This window comes from Pseudochaenichthys georgianus, chromosome 3 (genome assembly GCF_902827115.2).
Source record: "Pseudochaenichthys georgianus chromosome 3, fPseGeo1.2, whole genome shotgun sequence".
NCBI classification, from domain to species: Eukaryota; Metazoa; Chordata; class Actinopteri; order Perciformes; family Channichthyidae; genus Pseudochaenichthys; species Pseudochaenichthys georgianus.
The window spans coordinates 2,484,427-2,508,801 of record NC_047505.1 but is presented as its reverse complement, the minus strand read 5'-3'; the positions used below and the strand labels follow the sequence as shown (position 1 = coordinate 2,508,801).

Below are 24,375 nucleotides of genomic sequence, written 5' to 3'. Positions count from 1 at the left end.
TGAAAGGTAAAATGGCATTTAACTGACGAGGTATTGGGCTGGTGAGAGATTTTAGTTGCTTTAGCGTGTAGAAGCTAGTAAGCCTACTACATGAGAGGCACAACATGTTTCATATGCAGACCTTATTTTCCTGTTCCATGTTCAAATAAACCATTTTCTAGGAGCCCCCTAGGGGACATGGAGAAGAAAAAAAAATGTTCTCGCAAAACTTTTCATTTAGCTCAATGTACTTCCTGGTCAGTTCGGCTGCTATGGCAACACAGAAACCACAACAATGGAGCGGTTCATCGATTTTACTTTGAGCGTGGCATTAAATCTAAAGATATAACATCAGTGCTTGCTAGCAATAGGCACGGGCTTCACATAAGTGAAGACACCTCAAGAGAACACTCAGAGCGAGGGGACATGCACGCAGGCCCGCCTTAACCTTCCATCAGGCCCTGGGGCTGATGGTTTTGTAGGCCCCCCATTTAAACAACAAATCAAAGTCATGTATAGCCTCGGCAGGCTCTGTGATCGCACTGCTCCACTCTGCTCTACGCGCGCCTGGTCCTCTCCTCCAGATGAGTGACGTACAGAACTCATCTGTCCTTCCTCTTCATCCCGGCTTACAGGTTTAAAATAACCTGTAAGCTTCGGCATGTTTTGTAACAGCTGCTTGTCTCCAAACTCCTTTTCCCTCAACAATTTCCTTTCCGAGCGCCACTCTCAAACTTTTTCTTCTCCGACATTTTCTCCTAAACAACCTTCATCCGTCACTCAATCACTCGCAATTTGAGTAAGTCACATGTGAAACATATTCTCATTCTGATTGGCTGTTAAGTGGTGCCCACTGACTGTTACGGAGTCGTCTCTGGAATCCATCGATCTGATTGGTTAGCGGAGCAAATGATCAAAATACTACGGAGGGAAGATATTTTCGTTTGGATTACTGGTCTGGGGGAAGCTCACGAGTGTGTGTGTGTGTGTGTGTGTGTGTGTGTGTGTGTGTGTGTGTGTGTGTGTGTGTGTGTGTGTGTGTGTGTGTGTGTGTGTGTGTGTGTGTGTGTTTGTGTGTGTGTGTGTGTATACGTGTGTGTTTGTGTATTTTTGCGTTTGTGTGTACAATACACACAAACACAAAAATGTTTTTTCCCGGGGAAAACCCTCACGAGAAACCCCGGCTGTTGTTGTGCCCGCTGTGACGTCAAGTTACTCCGTTCTCCGCTTGTAATTATGCCGAAGCTTCAAAGTTGTATTTATCATCTGAATTTGCCGAAACAAGTTTAATATTCTGAAAGCCAAGACTTTGTTTATTTGAAACCAGATGAAAACAAACTGTAACGCACCCTGCCGTGTTAACTATGATTACTATACGCCTTGCATTCATAATGTCAGCCGGAGGCAGGGGGGGCAGCGCTGTGGAACAGCAGAGTGGCGAGGGAGAGCTGTCTTCTTCCCTTTACAAGCTTCAAAAATGTATTTATCGTGTGATTTTGGAAATACAAGTTTCATAATCTGAAAGCCAAGACTTTGTTTATTTAACATTTTAAAAAAACATCCGAAATAAAAAACCATTTTAATTTTAAACTTTTCTTTTTTTTTATTGGCTCATGACAGGCCCCCGATCTCCGTAGGCCCCTGGGATTCAGCCCAGGTCAGCCCGTGCATTAAGGCGGCCCTGTCGTTCCTCTGAGCTGAGTTATTGACAGATTCTAATTTCGCGGATCAATAACTCATGAACATAACGTTGTAAAAATACAAACAACATGACTTTACAATCATAGCAAGGTAGACAACGAGCTACAGAGTCGTTTTTATCAGAACTGTTCGATACGCGCCGTCATCCGAGCTAAACAGCAAGAATTGGTCACAATCTGCAGCTGGAGGAGGGAGAGGAGTGCTGAGGGACCGTCTACAAACTGCAACGGGGTTTGTGAGATCTCGCAAAAGCTTTTTTTTAATTTATTTTTCAAATACTTTTTTCCCCTTCTCCATGTCCCCTAGGGGGCTCCGTAATTGTCAGTGGTACCGCTGAGAAAGAGTAATTGTTTTGGTCATGGAAAATTAGGTAAAGGTCATAGAGAAGTCATGGAAAAGTCATTGGTGAAAAAGTGTATGAACCCTGGATTATATTCATTGGTGGTTATTGGATTTGTTATTTGGACTATGACATCAGATCATTGTGAGAAATGTGGGTCCGTGTTTCCCAAAGCCCAGATGGTGTCCTCATCATTTTGGTTTCCACAAAACTCAAAGAGAGACAGTTTACCTGTATGTATGTCATACAGTCTAGCTAAGAAACCAGAGATGATTATATGTATCTTGTTTCAGGCCACAGGAGGGGCTGTTTATAGTCAGGGTTCATACACTTTTCACCAATGACTTCTCCATGACTTCTCCAGGACCTTTACCTGATTTTCCATGACCAAAAAAACAACTCGTTCTCAGCGGTACCACTGAACATGGTTTATTTTAACATGGAACAGGAAAATAAGGTCTGAAACATGTTGTGCCTATCTAAAACAAATAGTAGCTTACTAGCTTCTACACGCTAACGCAAATCTCTCACCAGCAAAACACCAGTCAGTTAAATGCCATTTTACGTTTCATTACTATACCATACAGTATTTATTACATTATAGTATTACTATTTCGGCGATTAGATCAAATATAAATTATATTTGATTTGGAATGAGAGCTATACTGAAAGGGAGCCAGATGATTGGTTAGGAGTCATAGAATGTTGGGAGAGCAAATGCTTCTCAGAAGACTATTCCAGGAGAGAGGCGCTAACGGCTTCCATCGCCCGGTGAATAGTATCCTGTGTTGCTCCCTCTGTCAGTATGAAGCAAAGAGTGTTGATAACAGGAAGTGCTTCACTAACGTAGCTTGCTAATGGAGAGTCCTTCCTTCTCTCTCTGATAAACATCAGCTCATTCTCTTCATCCTCTCCTCCCTCTGTGTCTCCGCCAGGACCTGGAGGTGCTGGAGTCCGCCCTGCACTCCCGCGCCCCGGACGGTGACCCTCAGGAGTGCTGGGAGAGTCGGGGGGCTGTGAACCCCTCCACCCCCCGCTCATCCTCCGCTCTGAGCCGGCAGGAGCGCAGCAGGCAGCTGTGGGAGGAGCTCGGCACTGGGGAGGAGGACTCGGGGAAACTGAACGCCCTGCAGCTCCGCCTGGACGAGTCCCAGAAGGTGCTGCTGAAGGAGAGAGAGTAAGAGAAACACAGACCCATCCATCACTTTATCACTCCACCCAGCAGCCTGCTCTGTGGGGCAGCTGCCGACACCGCCAAGACTCCGATATGTGTTCCTGATGGAGGGTTGAAAGGATTCGCTCAGCACCCGCTCAGGCCGCAGAACAGTAGGATGCATTCTTTGAAAACCTGTGTGTTTGTGTCTCCCCCAGTGACAAGCTGGCTCTGAGTAAGAGCATCGAGAGGCTGGAGGCTGACCTCACTCAGTGGAAGTTGAAATATGAGGAGCTCAGCAAGACCAAACAGGAGACCCTCAAACAGGTGAGACCTCCAGGACCTCAGGTCTTAATGTCTGGGCTGAGGGGCCACCGACCGACTGGCTCCGAAAACAGGACGGGTTTGTCGTGTGAAATGTGTTTGTGACTGACAGCAGGACGAATGCTTCCGCTTAGAAAGAGGTCTGACTGCGCAGAGTCCTCAAAGGGTTTTGGGGGCCTTTGTTTACTAGTGAAGCCTCTGAACCTCCGCAGGAAGTAGAACTGGCCGTGGCCCCTCTTGTGGAGGACCCCCATGTTCCAGGCCCACTCCACCCTGTCCTCCAGCTGCACTCAAAGGTATTTCATGGACAGTGACATCGTCAGAGGAAGCGTCTCCCCCAGAAGACAGCAGTCATGCTTTCTTTTCAACCAATGTGTTTATTATTACATTTTAATGTATAAAAGCACATTTTTATTTCCGCATTTGCTCAAAAATTGCACCCGATTGATGCATTTCAGTTGAAAATATAGCCTGCAATGTTTAAGTACATTTACCAGAAACATGACGGGTGTGCTGGCAGTACTCCACCACTGGGGGGCAGCACAGAGCTGCAGGGAGGAGAGGAAGGAGAGGACACACGCACAGTCGTTGTGTACAGACTGGCAGAAGGACACGCTGGGACAGAGAGGAGGGGAGAGGTGATGGAGGGGAGATGAGAGCGGGATGGGGTGAAGTCTGACGAGACTCCGAGAGGGGGGTCTTCCTTATCTGCAGCTCGTTGTCCTGATACTTCCATCGCAGCAGAGCTTTGCTTCTGGAAATGGCCACCTTTGAAGAAGCAAAGGAAACTAACTGGACACTGAATGTCAAGCAAAGTTGGAACCGTTGAGATATGAAACGATGTTATCTTCTCTTTCTGATTTGATTAAAGTAGTAATGGCTGATGCTGCTCCACCTCTCCTCAGAGCATAGAGACAGCAACAAATCAAGGATAGAATAGAATGGACGCCAACAGCCAAATGCCACAGGGGAAAGGCCAGATGCAGAAAGGACACATTTACTACATTTTAATTCAATGAAAACAAGTTGAGACATGACATTTAGCTGATGCTATTATCCAAAGCGACTTAGTGCAATACACCATGGAGAGTCAAAGCAAAGACAACATCAACACATGTGAAAGATGTGGCTATAGTTTAAACATCAAGCACCATCTAATGTTCATGTGGATCAGGAAGGAAGCTTTGTAATGTTGAAATACCCCCCCCCCCCCCCCTCCTGACTCCTTGCAGCTGAACCTGCTAAAAGAGATGCATCAGGATGAACTGGGCCGCATATCTGAAGACCTGGAGGACGAGCTGGGGGCCCGGACCAGCATGGACAAGAAACTAGCCGAGCTCCGGGCTGAGGTGAGGAGGAGGAGGAGGAGGAGGAGGAGGAGGAGGAGGAGGAGGAGGAGGAGGAGGAGGAGGACCTTTCTTTTAACTGTATCTAGTGTTGTTGAAAGCTATGGTTTAACCCTTTTTTTTAACTTGATGAAATAGCTACTCTTTCGTCGTCATGGTTACAGTGTTCTCCCTGCCTGTGGAGCAGTCAGTGAGCCCACCTACACTTAGGACAGAATTCCAGCAGCCTGAAACCTGACGGTCCAATCATAACCCTTACCTTAAAGAGCCTGTGACAGCATCCCATCAACTGTTGTGCAATGAAATATTGGGCTACTAGTAATCTCGAAACTTCAGTTTAAAAAAGAAAAAGCGATACCGTTCCGATAAATATCAATAATTTCGAACATCGCGGGGAAATTCCTTCGACTCATTTTGAAGTTTTGGGGGAAGCCGGAAGTGACGTCATATGAGCTCTCTGACACGTTCAACATTAACCTGTCATCGCTGTCTGAGCTTGCTGCTGTGTGCGCCGTCGTGCGTTTACATCTGACTGTATATATATAAAGGTTTGCATGCAGATGCTGGGATCCTGGACGGTGCAGCTGGAGCGCTGTGCCCGCAATGACGTCACCCATCATTTGGCGGGACTTGAAGAATCCGCGAGAAGATCCAGAAAATTGTCAACATTGAAGGCAGATTAATGGTTATCAAAGTACAAATATCCAAAATCAGTTCAGTAACGGTTTTCAAGGGGACAATATGTACTCAAATTGATGGGTTTGGATGATGGGGGAAAACCGTGTCACAGGCTCTTTAAGTAGTGTTTGGAGTGAGCATCACACATGGCAGAGCCTTTCCCTAAACATCCCATCTGGCTGGAGCTGGTGTGAACTTCTGTTATTTCATGTCGACGTGTTCAAACCTCAGAAAAGCTCCCATTCAGGTAACCGTTGACTACCCAGATAGGGCACCGGAAGTGACAACATGCTGAGACACTTCCAGGTTAAGGACTCTTGCCCCACTCTACTCTTTTCTCAGGCAGAATGAATACGTTGGTAACTTGAAGTGTATGTTGGTGATAATACTTATGTACTTTTACTCAGTGAAAGTTATTCTGAACTGTCTTTGCTGTAACCACATGTGGTGCTTCTCAGCTCAGGAGGAGGCTGTATGACCCCAGCGTGCTCAGCCTCTCTGCTCTCTGCTCTCTGCTCCGGCCTCTGTCAGATGGAGAGGCTGCAGGTGGAGAACGCTGCGGAATGGGGACGCAGGGAGCGCTTGGAGACGGACAAGCTGGCCCTGGAGAGAGACAACAAGAAGCTGAGGGCCCAGGCTGAAGACCTGCAGGAGCAGCTGGCCAAGAAGCGGCGCCAGGCTGCCTCTGCACTCGACACCGACATGAAGGCCATCCAGAGCGAGCTGTTCGAGAGGAACAAGGTGGGCGGGACTCCAGCTGCCACCGCCTGTACCTTTGTTTCAAACGGGTCTCTCACCAGTAAGCGGGAACGCTGAGGCTCTCACTCCCATGAGCATGTGACCATTTCATAAAGTAAAGAAGCTTTTCTGCTTACTGGTTTACAAAAGAAAAACAATTCAAACAAAGGTACACAGATTTTCACAAAGCTTGTTTATCAATCTTTTGATTCTTGACTTTAGGGAAATGTCCTTTTAATGACAACTTAGCTGATAGAAAACACATGGAATGTATGTAGGTAACCAGATCACACACACACACACACACACACACACACACACACACACACACACACACACACACACACACACACACACACACACACACACACACACACACACACACACACACACACACACACACACACACACACACACACACACACACACACACACACACACACACACACACACACACACACACACACACACACACCTTTGTGTCCCTGTACATGGAGGTAGATTGTGCCCTGACCTTGTGTTGAACACCGTCCCCACAGCTGCCCATTGAAATAGCACCAGAGCCGGAGAGAGCCAATGAGAGCGCATGCAGCTCTTCATTCAGACGTCAGACTGATCTGTTAAACTGCCAGCAGACCAACGTACACAGCTGCCCGTCTGCCTGCTCCTGGTCTGTCCGTCATACTGTAACTGATGGACAGTCTGTCCGTCATACTGTAGCTGATTGACAGACTGTCCGTCATACTGTAGCTGATGGACAGTCTGTCCGTCATACTGTAACTGATGGACAGTCTGTCCGTCATACTGTAGCTGATGGACAGTCTGTCCGTCATACTGTAGCTGATGGACAGTCTGTCCGTCATACTGTAGCTGATGGACAGTCTGTCCGTCATACTGTCCGTCATACTGTAACTGATGGACAGTCTGTCCGTCATACTGTAGCTGATGAACAGTCTGTCCGTCATACTGTAGCTGATGGACAGTCTGTCCGTCATACTGTAGCTGATTGACAGTCTGTCCGTCATACTGTAGCTGATGGACAGTCTGTCCGTCATACTGTAACTGATGGACAGTCTGTCCGTCATACTGTAGCTGATGGACAGTCTGTCCGTCATACTGTAGCTGATGGACAGTCTGTCCGTCATACTGTAGCTGATTGACAGTCTGTCCGTCATACTGTCCGTCATACTGTAGCTGATTGACAGTCTGTCCGTCATACTGTCCGTCATACTGTAGCTGATGAACAGTCTGTCCGTCATACTGTAGCTGATGGACAGTCTGTCCGTCATACTGTAGCTGATTGACAGTCTGTCCGTCATACTGTAGCTGATGGACAGTCTGTCCGTCATACTGTAGCTGATGGACAGTCTGTCCGTCATACTGTAGCTGATGGACAGTCTGTCCGTCATACTGTAACTGATGGACAGTCTGTCCGTCATACTGTCCGTCATACTATAGCTGATGGACAGTCTGTCCGTCATACTGTAGCTGATTGACAGTCTGTCCGTCATACTGTAGCTGATGGACAGTCTGTCCGTCATACTGTAGCTGATGGACAGTCTGTCCGTCATACTGTAGCTGATGGACAGTCTGTCCGTCATACTGTAGCTGATGGACAGTCTGTCCGTCATACTGTAGCTGATGGACAGTCTGTCCGTCATACTGTAGCTGATTGACAGTCTGTCCGTCATACTGTAGCTGATGGACAGTCTGTCCGTCATACTGTAGCTGATGGACAGTCTGTCCGTCATACTGTAGCTGATGGACAGTCTGTCCGTCATACTGTAGCTGATGGACAGTCTGTCCGTCATACTGTCCGTCATACTGTCCGTCATACTGTAACTGATGGACAGTCTGTCCGTCATACTGTAGCTGATTGACAGTCTGTCCGTCATACTGTAGCTGATGGACAGTCTGTCCATCATACTGTAGCTGATGGACAGTCTGTCCGTCATACTGTAGCTGATGGACAGTCTGTCCGTCATACTGTAGCTGATTGACAGTCTGTCCGTCATACTGTAGCTGATGGACAGACTGTCCGTCATACTGTAGCTGATTGACAGTCTGTCCGTCATACTGTAGCTGATGGACAGTCTGTCCGTCATACTGTAACTGATGGACAGTCTGTCCGTCATACTGTAGCTGATGGACAGTCTGTCCGTCATACTGTAGCTGATGGACAGTCTGTCCGTCATACTGTAGCTGATTGACAGTCTGTCCGTCATACTGTCCGTCATACTGTCCGTCATACTGTAACTGATGGACAGTCTGTCCGTCATACTGTAGCTGATGGACAGTCTGTCCGTCATACTGTCCGTCATACTGTAACTGATGGACAGTCTGTCCGTCATACTGTAGCTGATTGACAGTCTGTCCGTCATACTGTAGCTGATGGACAGTCTGTCCGTCATACTGTAGCTGATGGACAGTCTGTCCGTCATACTGTAGCTGATTGACAGTCTGTCCGTCATACTGTAGCTGATGGACAGTCTGTCCGTCATACTGTAGCTGATGGACAGTCTGTCCGTCATACTGTAGCTGATTGACAGTCTGTCCGTCATACTGTAGCTGATGGACAGACTGTCCGTCATACTGTAGCTGATTGACAGTCTGTCCGTCATACTGTAGCTGATGGACAGTCTGTCCGTCATACTGTAACTGATGGACAGTCTGTCCGTCATACTGTAGCTGATGGACAGTCTGTCCGTCATACTGTAGCTGATGGACAGTCTGTCCGTCATACTGTAGCTGATTGACAGTCTGTCCGTCATACTGTCCGTCATACTGTCCGTCATACTGTAACTGATGGACAGTCTGTCCGTCATACTGTAGCTGATGGACAGTCTGTCCGTCATACTGTAGCTGATTGACAGACTGTCCGTCAGCTACAGTATGACGGACAGACTGTCCGTCATACTGTAACTGATGGACAGTCTGTCCGTCATACTGTCCGTCATACTGTAACTGATGGACAGTCTGTCCGTCATACTGTAGCTGATGGACAGTCTGTCCGTCATACTGTAGCTGATTGACAGACTGTCCGTCATACTGTAGCTGATTGACAGTCTGTCCGTCATACTGTAGCTGATGGACAGTCTGTCCGTCATACTGTAGCTGATGGACAGTCTGTCCGTCATACTGTAGCTGATGGACAGTCTGTCCGTCATACTGTAGCTGATGGACAGCCTGTCCGTCATACTGTAGCTGATTGACAGTCTGTCCGTCATACTGTCCGTCATACTGTAGCTGATTGACAGTCTGTCCGTCATACTGTAGCTGATGGACAGCCTGTCCGTCATACTGTAGCTGATGGACAGTCTGTCCGTCATACTGTAACTGATGGACAGTCTGTCCGTCATACTGTAGCTGATGGACAGTCTGTCCGTCATACTGTAGCTGATGGACAGTCTGTCCGTCATACTGTAGCTGATGGACAGTCTGTCCGTCATACTGTAGCTGATTGACAGTCTGTCCGTCATACTGTCCGTCATACTGTAACTGATGGACAGTCTGTCCGTCATACTGTAGCTGATGGACAGTCTGTCCGTCATACTGTAGCTGATTGACAGACTGTCCGTCATACTGTAGCTGATTGACAGTCTGTCCGTCATACTGTAGCTGATGGACAGTCTGTCCGTCATACTGTCCGTCATACTGTAACTGATGGACAGTCTGTCCGTCATACTGTAGCTGATGGACAGTCTGTCCGTCATACTGTAGCTGATTGACAGACTGTCCGTCAGCTACAGTATGACGGACAGACTGTCCGTCATACTGTAACTGATTGACAGTCTGTCCGTCATACTGTCCGTCATACTGTAACTGATGGACAGTCTGTCCGTCATACTGTAGCTGATGGACAGTCTGTCCGTCATACTGTAGCTGATTGACAGACTGTCCGTCATACTGTAGCTGATTGACAGTCTGTCCGTCATACTGTAGCTGATGGACAGTCTGTCCGTCATACTGTAGCTGATGGACAGTCTGTCCGTCATACTGTAGCTGATGGACAGTCTGTCCGTCATACTGTAGCTGATTGACAGTCTGTCCGTCATACTGTAGCTGATGGACAGCCTGTCCGTCATACTGTAGCTGATTGACAGTCTGTCCGTCATACTGTCCGTCATACTGTAGCTGATTGACAGTCTGTCCGTCATACTGTAGCTGATGGACAGTCTGTCCGTCATACTGTAGCTGATGGACAGTCTGTCCGTCATACTGTAGCTGATGGACAGCCTGTCCGTCATACTGTAGCTGATTGACAGTCTGTCCGTCATACTGTAGCTGATGGACAGCCTGTCCGTCATACTGTAGCTGATTGACAGTCTGTCCGTCATACTGTCCGTCATACTGTAGCTGATTGACAGTCTGTCCGTCATACTGTAGCTGATGGACAGTCTGTCCGTCATACTGTAGCTGATGGACAGTCTGTCCGTCATACTGTAGCTGATGGACAGTCTGTCCGTCATACTGTAACTGATGGACAGTCTGTCCGTCATACTGTAGCTGATGGACAGTCTGTCCGTCATACTGTAGCTGATGGACAGTCTGTCCGTCATACTGTAGCTGATGGACAGTCTGTCCGTCATACTGTAGCTGATGGACAGCCTGTCCGTCATACTGTAGCTGATTGACAGTCTGTCCGTCATACTGTAGCTGATGGACAGTCTGTCCGTCATACTGTAGCTGATTGACAGTCTGTCCGTCATACTGTAACTGATGGACAGTCTGTCCGTCATACTGTAGCTGATGGACAGTCTGTCCGTCATACTGTAGCTGATGGACAGTCTGTCCGTCATACTGTAGCTGATGGACAGTCTGTCCGTCATACTGTAGCTGATGGACAGCCTGTCCGTCATACTGTAGCTGATTGACAGTCTGTCCGTCATACTGTAGCTGATGGACTGTCTGTCCGTCATACTGTAGCTGATGGACTGTCCATCAGCTACAGTCCTGCTCATAGATCATTCAATAATCTCTCATGTTTAATGGAGTCAGGGACTCCCAGCCGCTCACCCTCCTCCCGTTTATCCATGGAATCAGGCCTTTTGTCTGACCGATCACAGGCCGTGTGTGTGTGTGTGTGTGTGTGTGTGTGTGTGTGTGTGTGTGTGTGTGTGTGTGTGTGTCTTCCTCTAGGTGTCACATATCATTTTCCTATTTTGTGTCCTATTCTCATATGTTTACGCTCTATCTTTATTCTATGTTAAGTTGAACAATTGAAACATTCTGTGAGTGCCAATATTCGTTTAAAATCCTCTAACAGAAATGTTGTTTTCCATTTCTTTGCATACAGGATGTATCACACAAATGTTACATAATGCTTTATTTTGGAAACTTAAATGTTCACGCTTAAAATGTACAAATGATGGTATAAAAAATGATTAATAAAGTTGATTAAAAATAAATAAATAAATGGTAAGTATCTAAATCCAGGTGACAGCATCAAATATGTATTAATCCGCTGCAGGAAGTAGTCCTCATTAGAGGCATTGTTCCTTCCTGTCGAGCACATGTTGATGGGAACGACTGTGAGCAGCTCAATCTGAATTAACTGTCTTTTTAGAGGAAACAGGAAGTCAGACATTAAGGAAGAACACATTTTGATAATGTTATTTTTTCACAGTGTCAGACTCTTTCCTTTAGAGGTCGTCTTCATCTCTTTCCTGTCTCTAATCTTTATCTTCATGTCAGACGTTAATGATCTTATAAATGTGTTCTCCTTCACAGGCTGCCGTCTCTCCTCTTTGTTCTCATGCTAACCTTTTATTGTCCTGTAAAATACTCCCCTCCAATGACTTCCTCCCCCCCCTCTCCTCTCCCTGTCTTCAGACCCCACCCCCTCCTTTAATCATTCCCTCCGGCATTACCCTGCCGCTCTCTTTGTTTGATCTTGCTCTGGGTTACACTAGTATTTGCGTGGCATCCAGGTAATTGCCTTGATTATCAGTGAATACTCTCTTTGGGGGAGGGGCGCCTGCGTTAGGAAACATTACAGAAACACACCCTTTCTCTTCTAATCAAATACACGCAAAGACTTCAGCCGACGGCCAAGAAGCACGTACTCACTGCGCATGCGTGGATGGCAATACCTCTCCTTACCAGCAGGCGGCGGTAGTGTGTATCCCTCATTCAAAAGAGGCAACCGGAAGACAAACTGCGTGATACATACAAACAACAACTAGTGTGTGCGTTCTATTTTCACTCTCGTCCATCCCAGACTGTTTCCCATAGCGACTTCCAATCGAAACATGTTTAGTGCGGTGCTGGCGGTGTTCGCCCTTGGACTGTTGCGTGTGGCTGTGTGTGCCTTCTTAATCGTTTGTTTGCGTACCTCACTTCCGTTTCGCTTCTCATGCACTGATTCGCTAAGCTGAACAGCCAATCAGAGTGATTTATTGTGCCGACAGCCTCCGCTCCCGATTCGACATGTTCAATCGGGAGCGGAAGGTGTCGGCACGGCCGAAAAGAGGCGACGGTGCGGGACGATGGGATGATGCTCATCGACGGGCAGACATCGATCAACGGGCGAAATGGGCTCGGTGTGTCAGGGCCTTAACACTCAGTGTGTTCTCAGTGGGAATAAAGCAAGAGGTTAGAGCTAACTCTCTGTTGATAGCTCAAGGAATCAAATATTTATTAGAAAGATCAAACAGAGATACAAATAAATAAGTAAAGGGCATTTCCTGATCCTTCGCCTTCGCCTGTCTTTTATTGTTCCTGTAGATATCTCATGTAAATGTAGAGATGCTTCTTGGAAGCGGCTCTGTCCGGGGGGCCATTAGCTGAGACAGTAGAGAGCACATGGAAGTGCCGTGAGTAACAATGGTGCATTATTGATGCTGCCATTAGTTCATGTGTACGTTCCTCAGCCCCCCCCCCCCCCCCACCTGTGGAGTACAACTCTGATTATTACTCTCTGGCCATTGCGGCCTCTGCTCAGCCCTCCCTGGATGGTGCTGCTGGTCTGTCAGATCGACGTGTCTCTGTTTAGAGGGCAGCTCTCCTATACTCTCTGTCCAACACCAGATCCTCTAGTGAAGACAATCTGACCGCTGAAGTCAATCTTTATATTTTCACTGGTACACATGTCTCTCTAACCCTGTCCTGTCCGCCCCTCTGCTCTATAGGAGCTCGCTGATGTTCGCCATGTTCACGCTAAGCTGAAGAAGCAGTTCCAAGAGAAGATGGTAGAACTCGCCCACGCCAACCGGAGGGTGGAGAGCCACGAGGCCGAAGTGAAGAAGCTCCGACTGAGGGTGGAGGAGCTGAAGAAAGAGTTGGGACAGGCGGAGGATGAGGTAGGGACAAGGCTCTGCATCTATTTCTGAATGTTCCTCTAAGGGACCATCATTGCTTTGGTCCATTTATTGGAAACGTTTCTAACTATTCCACCAAACCAAAACTCCACTAATCGTTCCAACCAACAGACAGAAAGTGTAGAAGCTAGGAGCCCTGTGGACACAGATCAACCTGTGGGCAACCATCTGCCATACCACACTTTGAACTAGCACACTACATAATCAGCAGTAACAACGTGTTCTTTTCGTGTGTGTGTGTGTGTGTGTGTGTGTGTGTGTGTGTGTGTGTGTGTGTGTGTGTGTGTGTGTGTGTGTGTGTGTGTGTGTGTGTGTGTGTGTGTGTGTGTGTGTGTGTGTGTGTGTCCAGTTGGACGAGTCTCATAACCAGACCAGGAAACTGCAGAGATCTCTGGATGAGCAGGTGGAGCAGACTGAGAACCTGCAGGTTCAATTGGAACACTTACAGTCAAGGTAACACACACACACACACACACACACACACACACACACACACACACACACACACACACACACACACACACACACACACACACACACACACACACACACACACACACACACACACACACACACACACACACACACACACACACACACACACACACACACACAGACAGGCAGGCAGGCAGGCAGGCAGGCACACACACACACACACAGGTCATTGGTCGACCAACCCTATTGAAGTGCATGTATTCTGGATTGTGCCCAGGTCTCAGTGTTGCCCTGCCATTGGCTGCTGTGTAATAAACACATTCACCTTGATAATAATAATAACACATTTTATTTATATAGCGCTTTTCACAACTCAAAGACGCTTTAGTTTACAGTATGAGGGAGGGTAGACAAACAAGGACAGGCAAACAAGTAGGGATATGGAAATGAAAATAAATGATGGTCATAGCTACCTAGCCTGATTACCCGACAGAACTATAACTTTGTTTCACTTTCAGTCTGACATTGTGTTTATTTCTGCCTTTTCCACTGTAGCACAGTTCTTTTGCTTTTCCTCTAGGGGTAGTTCCGGCTCAGGACTACTTTTTCACCTTTTTTCTGGCCCTCTAAAATCGAGGTTCTTACCGGGCCAACAACCGGGCTGAATATGCTAAACTAGTGACGTAAACACTCTCGACTGCTGAATGTAGTGTTAATTTCGTTGACTAAAACTATGATGAAATATGTTCGTCAACGACCTTTTTTTCCATGACGAAAACGAGACGATGACGAGACGGCACCGACGGCAGTAAACAATAACTGTAACGAAATCATCATGCAATATCGTTGACGAAAAGTGACGAGACGAAAATGTAGTTTGCTAAATAAAAACTATGACAAAATCTCTCTTTACTTTCGTTGACGAAAAATGAGGAGACGAAATATTATCAAAGATAACGTTAAATCTCTGATAGTCAGTTTTTCTCCCAGCAGTTCCATTTCCGGTGCTGCGGCAGAGCAGCAGCTGTTTCTGTGCTGCGCGCGGCGGTACATTTGAACACCGGGCAGCGGCACAATATGAACTGTCAGGAAGACTCGGGTCTAACTCGTGGTCTAACTCACGGTCTAACTCATGGTCTAACTCACGGTCTAACTCGTGGTCTAACGCACGGTCTAACTCGTGGTCTAACTCATGGTCTAACTCACGGTCTAACTCGTGGTCTAACGCACGGTCTAACTCACGGTCTAACTCGTGGTCTAACGCACGGTCTAACGCACGGTCTAACTCATGGTCTAACGCACGGTCTAACTCATGGTCTAACTCACGGTCTAACTTGTGGTCTAACTCACGGTCTAACTCACGGTCTAACTCATGGTCTAACTCACGGTCTAACTCGTGGTCTAACGCACGGTCTAACGCACGGTCTAACTCATGGTCTAACGCACGGTCTAACTCGTGGTCTAACGCACGGTCTAACTCGTGGTCTAACTCACGGTCTAACTCGTGGTCTAACTCACGGTCTAACTCGTGGTCTAACTCACGGTCTAACTCGTGGTCTAACTCACGGTCTAACTCGTGGTCTAACTCATGGTCTAACTCGTGGTCTAACTCATGGTCTAACTCGTGGTCTAACTCATGGTCTAACTCGTGGTCTAACTCATGGTCTAACTCGTGGTCTAACTCATGGTCTAACTCGTGGTCTAACTCATGGTCTAACTCGTGGTCTAACTCATGGTCTAACTAACCTTATTTAACAGAAAATAAAATGGCAACAACAGGGCTTGGGAGCAGTGGTCGCACTCGCGTTAACCGAATACCCCCCCGTCAGCGCGAGTGAGTGATACATTGTGCACTCGACGGATAATAATGGATTATGACGGAAATGTTACGATCCTGTCCGTCAAAATGACTGACAACGAAAAAGTCTAAAGCCACCACTGCTAGGGAGAAAGAAACGATGTGATATTTGGGCCCATTTTCGCTACAATGAGGCGGAGAAAAAAAGCGAATGCATTGTTTCATCAGAAGGGAAGCAATGTGGCCAAAACACAGCAGGTACAAACACCACAAACCTGATCAGATACTCTCTGCAAAGCTGCTTAATCATTCAACCTGTGTTTTTCATCAAATAAGGACAAGATATAATCTTATTTATTTATATACTAAAATGACAAATTATTGGTTTTGGCTAGACTAGTTTGACTGAAATGTTCTATATAATCTGATGACTAAAAAAGACTCAACAGTTTTCTTTGACTAAAGTCGACTTTAGTCGACTAAAACTTGACTAAATAAAAACAGGATGAAGGTGACTAAATATGACTAAAACTAAAAAGGAAATTTAACACAGGACTAAGACTAAATAAAAAAATAGCTGACGAAATTAACACTAGCTGAATGGTCAGAGAGAATCACTGGCAAGAGGGGGCTACCTACAACTACAACTACAACAAGATGAACATATTTGACCGTGATTTAATTGTAATACACGTTTCAACATGATGCCGAAGTAACAACATACTGATACCGGTTAGTAAAAACCATGAATTAATGCTTTGACAAGTCTGCAGACAGACGGCAGAGAAAACCTTTTAAAATGCGTGTTTTCTGAATGGAGATCGGCTAAGCTAGCACAGTATATGCTCCGACCGTCCACACTCACAACAACGGCCTACAGACATAAATAAAGCAGCGACTGTATTCTCCATGACACAGGCAGTCTGTGGTTTGTACTTGTTTATCTTCTGTCTAGTTTCTGAACAGATATGAGGAGCTGCTAACGGCAGTTTTACGCAGCGTCGCTCCGCCAGCCGAACAGCCGATCTCCCGCCTACACTGCGTTACTATAGTTACTACCCCAGTAACTAAACTGTAATGGAAACGCAGCATAAAGTGAGCCTGGCCTACCAAGGCCTAACCATACCGTACTAAGCCGTGCGAGGCCCTGCAGTGGAAAAGCGCCATTACAGGCAGCAGGTTGGCATGTGTCAGTGGCAGCAGTGTGTCAGGAGCTATTATCAGCAGCAGAGAGTGTGTGTGTTCTGCTGAAGGCACAGCAGAGTGTGTGTGTGTGTGTGTGCGTGTGCGTGCGTGCGTGCGTGTGTGTGTGTGTGCTGAGGGGTAAACACGTGGCCGTCACTCACAACTCACACTGCTCGGAGCTAAACTTTATCACACAGTCCTGAGAGAGTTTTTAGCGTGATCCTGTAAAAGATGAGCAGGAGAAGGTGAGACCTGTCGTCAGTTACAAACCAAACCTAAGAACATAAAGAATACTTTATACTGTATATCTTTTTTAAATGACTGGCAAAACAATATACAAATGTATTAAGGCTGACATTATTCACTTACAAATACATATTTCTTTAGGAATAAGATATTCTCCTTGAGCATCTTCTCAAAATGCCCCAAACTTTGCAATATCTGTGTGTGTGTGTGCGTGTGCGTGTGCGTGTGTGTGTGCGTGTGCGTGCGTGCGTGCGTTGCCTGTCAGCTCTGCACAGTCCTCAGCTCCTCGTTCTCTCTCTCCTTTTTCTCCACGTCGTTGCTTCGGCAGCTAACAGCCAATCACAGAGCTCCCAGTAGCAGGTTACCCTAGTAACAGAGGGCTCTCTTGTTGCTCTGCTTTGTTGAGTAGTAACAGGCGTGTCGGCATGGTAACAGCTCAGACACTGACCCTAAAGTGTGTGTTCTTGTAGAAGGTGTAGCTAAAGCTTTTCTCCATTCTGGATATGTTTAATTCAGTTACTCAGAGACTGCTTGACTAGTGTGTGTGTGTGTGTGTGTGTGTGTGTGTGTGTGTGTGTGTGTGTGTGTGTGTGTGTGTGTGTGTGTGTGTGTGTGTGTGTGTGTGTGTGTGTGTGTGTGTGTGTGTGTGTGTGTGTGTTGTGTGTGTGTGTGTGTGGGTGTGTGTGTGGCTGTGTGTGTGTGTATGGCTGTGTGTGTGGTGTGTGTGTGTGTGTGTGTGTGTGTGTGTGTGTGTGTGTATGGCTGTGTGTGTGTGTGTGTGTGTGTGTGTGTGTGTGTGTATGGCTGTGTGTGTGTGTGTGGTGTGTGTGTGTGTGTGTGTGTGTGTGTGTGTGGCTGTGTGTGGGCTGTGTGTGTGTGTGTGTGTGTGTGTGTGTGTGTGTGTGTGTGTGTGTGTGTGTGTGTGTGGCTGTGTGTGTATGGCTGTGTGTGTTGGATGTGTGTGTGTGTTGTTGGATGTGTGTGTGTGTGTGTGTGTGTGTGTGGTGTGTGGTGTGTGATGTGTGTGTGTGTGTGTGTGTGTGTGTGTGTGTGTGTGTGTGTGTGTGTGTGTGTGTGTGTGTGTGTGTAAACTAGTTAGAGCGTCATAGGAAAACGAGACTAAGGGCGTGTTCTTTTCCCAATCTGACACTCTACACTGTTCTAAGAAAAAGGCGTATACTTCAGTATGAATCATCAAACAGTTAGATTTGATAACCTCGAAAAAACACTTTACTAAGGATATGTAGAATACAATATGCTGTGGTCTGACGTGATGTCAGTGAGGATGTAAAAGAGAACTATGATGCCATGTAATAGCCTCTAACAATCTGGGCTGTAGCTAACGTTAGGAGTTAGATAGGTGTAAGATAGGTAACTGTTTATTTAAGAGTATGGCTTAGGAGTAACTCTCACACGTTCCCTTCCCATGATGCTCTGCTGCTCGTCTCCTCGGGTGGACAGAGTAGGTTCTGCCACCCCAGGTCTCAGCTGCTCTCAATATATAAAGGCTACATTCCAACAGCACTGTGACCTTTTCTGAAAGTTCCCAAACTTGAAGTCAGCACTGAGTTCTAGAGGGACACAGTATTTATTTTGCAGCAACACACAATAGTAAACAACTTAAGCACACCTCGCTGTCACACTCACGTATCCGCGGAACATGATATGGAGCATCTCAGCCACACTGAAGTGTTTCTGTCAGCTCAGAGCTGCTGTTCCGATGTAATGATGCTTTATCTGCCAGCTGCTCTGACCCTGATCTCCTGACTCACAAGTGTATGTCACTGGAAGAGATCAGGAGGAAGGGAGACTGAAGGCCGGTGCAGGGAGCAGAACGAGCGGAACAAGAGAAAAGCCTCCGTGGTGAATAAGACAGTTTGGAGAAGCCAACAAAAGAACGAGATTCCTCAAAGGTCAGACCAAGCTGCTGATTTCGCTTCCTGTGAGTTGCATTAGGGGGTTATGGTCGAGGGACGTTGTGTTTTGAGATACACTCTGATGTGTGCAGCTGTGAAACATTGTTTTAATGATTCACCCCTCGCCAAATGCCTTGTTTTATTATAAAGAATTGATCAATTCCGTCCAAAAACAGGCAACAATGGAATAACTACTGATGAACGCATATTTATTAAGTGCAGACATGTCAGGAATATCGAATAAAATACAAAAAGGGATCTTGTACATCAATAATACAGGATTACTGGGGGACAGGTCAGTCGTTATTCTGAAGGTTATGCAGTTCACTGAAAAGCCCTGCATCATAAATGCTGTGTTTTTTCATTGTGCTCACAATAAACCCGTGTTCTTGGAGGCTGAGCCCTTCTGCAGCTGCTGGTTGAATGACAGCACACACGCTGGGGCTCCTGTCGGTATACCTCGGCCATTACTGTTGGGGCAGCTTCATACAGTATGTAGCATTATGTTTTCTGCAGCAGGACGCGCGTCTCACTGTGGGTGATGACTATCTGAGGTCAGGATCAGGGCATGGGAGTTTGAATTTTCACTAACATGTGTCTGTTGTGAGCCAATCACATGACAGCCTTAAGTACAGATGTAAAAGAAACGCATGAAGATGCATTGAGGTCCCATCCCTTAGAGTTAGACACTAACATTTCATTTCAAACCTTTATTTAACCAGATTGGTCCTTGAGATCATAGATCTCTGTTTCAAGGGAGACCTGCAGCATACAGGTTCCACATGAAACATGAAACAATAAAGGACATTATACATTATATTTACAGGATACATAGTTATAGACATTTACAAGTGCCCATTGTATCAGCAAGCATTTCATTTAGCCTAGCTTTAAAAACATGCAGAGGAATGAGATTGCTCAGTTTCAATTCTTGCTGAAGATTGTTCCAAGCAAGTGGAGCTGCGCACATAAATGCTGTCTTACCTGAGACAGTCCTTGCTCTTGGAACATCTAACAAGACCACATCATGTGACCTCAGACAATAGCTGCTTGCAACTCTCTGTGTTATCAGAGAGCAGATATAATACGGGAGTTTACCCAACAAAGCTTTATAGATAAACGTGTACCAATGACTGAGCCTCCGTACAGAGAGTGATGGTAAACCTGCCTTGGTATACAGTGTACAGTGATGAGTCAGCGCTTTACAATTTGTGACAAATCTCAGAGCACTGTGATACGCAGCATCCAATTTGCTCAGGTAATGGGCAGGTGCATTCATATACATCAGATCACCATAGTCCAGCACAGGTCAAAGGTCACAGTGACTAGCCTTTGCCTGGCCTCAAGCGAGAAGCAGGACTTGTTTCTGAAAAAGAACCCTAGCCTAACCCTCAGCTTTTTAAGCAGATTATTGACATGAAGTTTAAAAGAGAGACAATCATCAAGCCAGATACCAAGGTATTTGTAACAGGCAACAACTTCAAGTGTTGTTCCTTGCGTAGTTACAATATCTAAAACAGGCTCTGGTGTCTTTTTGGCTTTAGAAAAGAGCATTACCTTGGTTTGATCCACATTTAAAAGAAGCTTTAATTCAGAGAGCTGAGTCTGAATAGTGTTAAAAACAGCTTGTAATTTAACAACAGCCTCTTTAATGGAGGGACCTTCACAATACATCACAGTATCATCCGCATAAAAATGTAAAGTAGCTTCATCCACATTATCACCTACACTGTTAATATATATGGAGAATAAAAGTGGTCCTAAAACAGAACCTTGTGGTACACCATTAGAAATGTTTAACCACTCAGAAGACAGTCCATCAAAATGAACACATTGGGACCTTTCAGAGAGGTAGTTCACAAACCACCCACTGCAAGGCTGGATATGCCTATACTGAGTAGCCTCTGCTTTAAAATGCGATGATCAACGGTGTCAAACGCTTTGGAAAGGTCAACAAACAGAGCTGCACAACTCTGCTTATTATCTAAAATACTAGTAATGTCATTCACCACTTTCATTGTGGCAGTGATGGTGCTGTGTTTCTGAATCCTGACTGATGTTTAGACAGGATGTCATTTATACATAAAAACTCCTTTACTTGTTCACTCACTAGGCGTTCAAGCACCTTCGCCAGAACTGACAATTTAGAGATTGGCCTATAGTTATTTAAAATAGTTGCCTCCCCTCCTTTCAGTAAAGGCAAGACATAAGCTGACTTCCATACTTTTGGAATTGTGTTCGTGCTGAGGGAGAGGTTAAAAAGAGAAGTAAGAGGTGGAGCAATAAAATCTGCAGCTATCTTTAAAAAGAAAGGTTCTACATTGTCCGGGCCAGCCGGTTTCCTAGGATCTAGCTTAGATAATGCTTCATGAACAACATCAACAGTAAAAGGGGTAAAACTGAAAGGGTTTTCCAGACCACGTTGTTCAGAGTCACAGACTGTGGTGTTTACAGAAGCAGAGTTAGTGACAGAATCAAATAGAGAACCACAGGACACAAAATGCTCATTAAAGCAATTTAGCATAGTGGCCCTGTCCGATATAGAGCCAGATGCTCTGGTGAGGCACGGAGGAGCTCATTACGGATCTCACCGGTGGAAATCGATTTTATGGCTTTCCAAAATGTCCTAGGTTATTTAGGTTTTCTGTGGTAACCGACAAATAGTACTTCGACTTTGCACTTTTGACATTTGAAGTGAAGCTATTCCTTAGCTGCCTAAAACGCAGCCATTCTATCTCTGAGCCTGATTTCCTAGCCTTTGCCCAGGCCTTGTTTCTCTCATGAAGGAGACTGGACAGCTCAGCAGAAAACCAAGGATTGTCTCGTCCCTTTACTCTGAATGTACGCAGGGGTGCATGTCTATCAATGATCTCCATAAAACCAAGATAAAAATAAGACCATGCGGTTTCTACATCAGCACACAGATCGATTTTACCCCAATCAAAATCAAACAGATCATGCACAAAACCCTGCTCCACAAAATGTTTTATGTCTCTCTTGATGATAATGCGAGGTTTAACCTTTTGGACCTTCGTGTCCCTAATGGTGGCTATAACACAGTGATCGCGCAGATCATTTGCAAATACTCCCACAGAAGAATATTTATGGGGAACATTAGTTAAAATGAGATCAATTAGGGAGGATTTATTAGGGAACTTAATATTTGGGCGAGTAGGACTGTCCACAATCTGAGTAACATTCAATGAGATACAAAGGTTTTTAAAATCCTCTGACACTGCAGTTAACCAGTCCCAGTTCAAACCTCCAAGCAGCTCTATGTCCTTGTAGTCAAGTTGCAATAAAAGATTTGCTAGTGAAGACAAGGAGTCTTTGACAGCTGAGGGGGGTCTGTAGCCGCCCACCACCATGACCTGTTGACCCTTTGCCACTTCTATATTTAAGGCTAAAAATTCAAATTGCTTACTGATCGATTTGGAAACTAATGTGGATACACTGAACTTATTCTTAACATAAATGGCAACGCCACCACCTTTATTAGGCCGGTCGGTACGATACACATTAAAACCATTAAGGCAATGTCAGAGGCCAAAATAGATTTGTTTAGCCATGTTTCTGATAAGACAATGACGTCAGCGTCAGTCGATTTTGCCCAGATACGGACAACATCCAGTTTACCTGACAGACTGCGCACATTCAAGTGGATGAGACCCAACCTAGACCAAGCAGGAGTAGCGATCTGACTACTACTACTGGGCGGACCAGGGTTAGGTTGTACATTTCCTGATAGTAATAACAACAACAAAAACAGGCATCTTTTCCTCTTAAGCGACACACATACATTGTCATCTACTTTATAATCACCGGAAAAGTCTGCGAGAGTGTGATTAGAGCTTAAGAAGCAGTCCTGAAGAACCATCATCGCAGGAAAACAAAAAAGACAAACATATTTTGTCCAGCAGATTGTCTGTGACAAGGCAACCGGTAATTGTTTGTGCAACACATCCGCACCTTTGCAGGGGATGCCCACTGCGGGTGGCAGAACTACGGTGGCCAGCAGGAGCAAACGCGGAACAACGGCCAAAAACGCACACATTAGCAGGAAACAGCTGCAAATCCTGAAATGAAAAACAAACATATCCTGAAAACAAAATATATACAAAAATATCATAAATATAATATTTTGAGAATTCACAACTTTGGAGGACAGCAGGCTATTGCTAATATTTAAAATGACATCTCACAAGAAAATCACAGATGGGATTTAACACTCAGAAAGCCACACTTAGTGCGTTTGATTTCGGATTACAGTGAACCCTACGAGGGTTATTTAAAAAAAGGGGGTAGATTTTTTAGGAGTGTGCTCCCTCTCACTCCTGTTCACTGTCCTCCGGATTCCTGCAGGACTCCAGAGTCGTGAAGAGCCCATGCAAAATTAAATGAAATGTGTCTACTTTTATTACCAGATGTCAGTTGCTGCAAAAGTTGCCGACTTTTCGCTTCTCATCCACGATTACATCACTTCCGCCGCCTAAAACCCAGGAGGTATACGATCTAGCATTAACTAGAGGCCTGGAGCACTTCCAGAATGTTTTTTTTTTGTATGTGTTTTGGGATTTGTACGTGCTTTGGACTTTGCATATCGTTTTGGTATTTGCAGCGTTTTTTTGTTGCGTTTGTTTTCGGGGTTTGGGTGTTGTATTTAAGATAAGATAAGATAAGATAAGACTTTATTCATCCCGAAGGAAATTGTTGTGCCAGAGTAACAGTAACAGTAACAAAATACAACAAACACAATAAACACAGCAGAAAAGAGCAATCAAACATCCACCGACAACATGAAACATAAACATAGAAACATAGAAGGTCACACAATCAATGCAATCAATATTAGCAGCATTCAGTAGTTTTCAGTAGTTAGTAGTGCAAACATTAAAACGTAGTGGCAGTTACGTAATTGCACATTATCATAGCATTATTAATAATAATACTAATACTAATAATAATAATAATAATATAATATAATATAATATTGCACATAGTTATATATAGCTGTGAGTGTAATTGCAAGGATGTTAATTATATAGATGTATTGCACATAGTGTTGGTGTGGAAGTTCTCAGTGCCCTTTACGTAGGGGTGAAGAGTTAAAGAGTTTGATGGCCACTGGGAGGAAAGACCTCCTGTGGCGCTGTGTGGTGGTTATCGGTGATCTCAGTCTGTGGCTGAAAGTGCTCCGGTAGGAAACCAGTGTGGCAT

At 45.5% G+C, this 24,375-nt stretch overlaps 1 protein-coding gene across 1 annotated transcript in view; it reads left to right on the top strand.

Annotated features, from left to right (window-relative positions):
• ccdc102a (coiled-coil domain containing 102A) overlaps window positions 1–24,375 on the top strand; it is a 98,283-nt gene that overhangs the window by 58,200 nt on the left and 15,708 nt on the right. Inside the window, exons 4-9 of the mRNA XM_034106504.2 lie at window positions 2,956–3,197; window positions 3,392–3,500; window positions 4,730–4,846; window positions 6,053–6,262; window positions 13,390–13,560; window positions 13,928–14,031. Coding sequence (XP_033962395.1) covers window positions 2,956–3,197; window positions 3,392–3,500; window positions 4,730–4,846; window positions 6,053–6,262; window positions 13,390–13,560; window positions 13,928–14,031 — 953 coding nt within the window. The remainder of the gene's footprint in view (window positions 1–2,955; window positions 3,198–3,391; window positions 3,501–4,729; window positions 4,847–6,052; window positions 6,263–13,389; window positions 13,561–13,927; window positions 14,032–24,375) is intronic.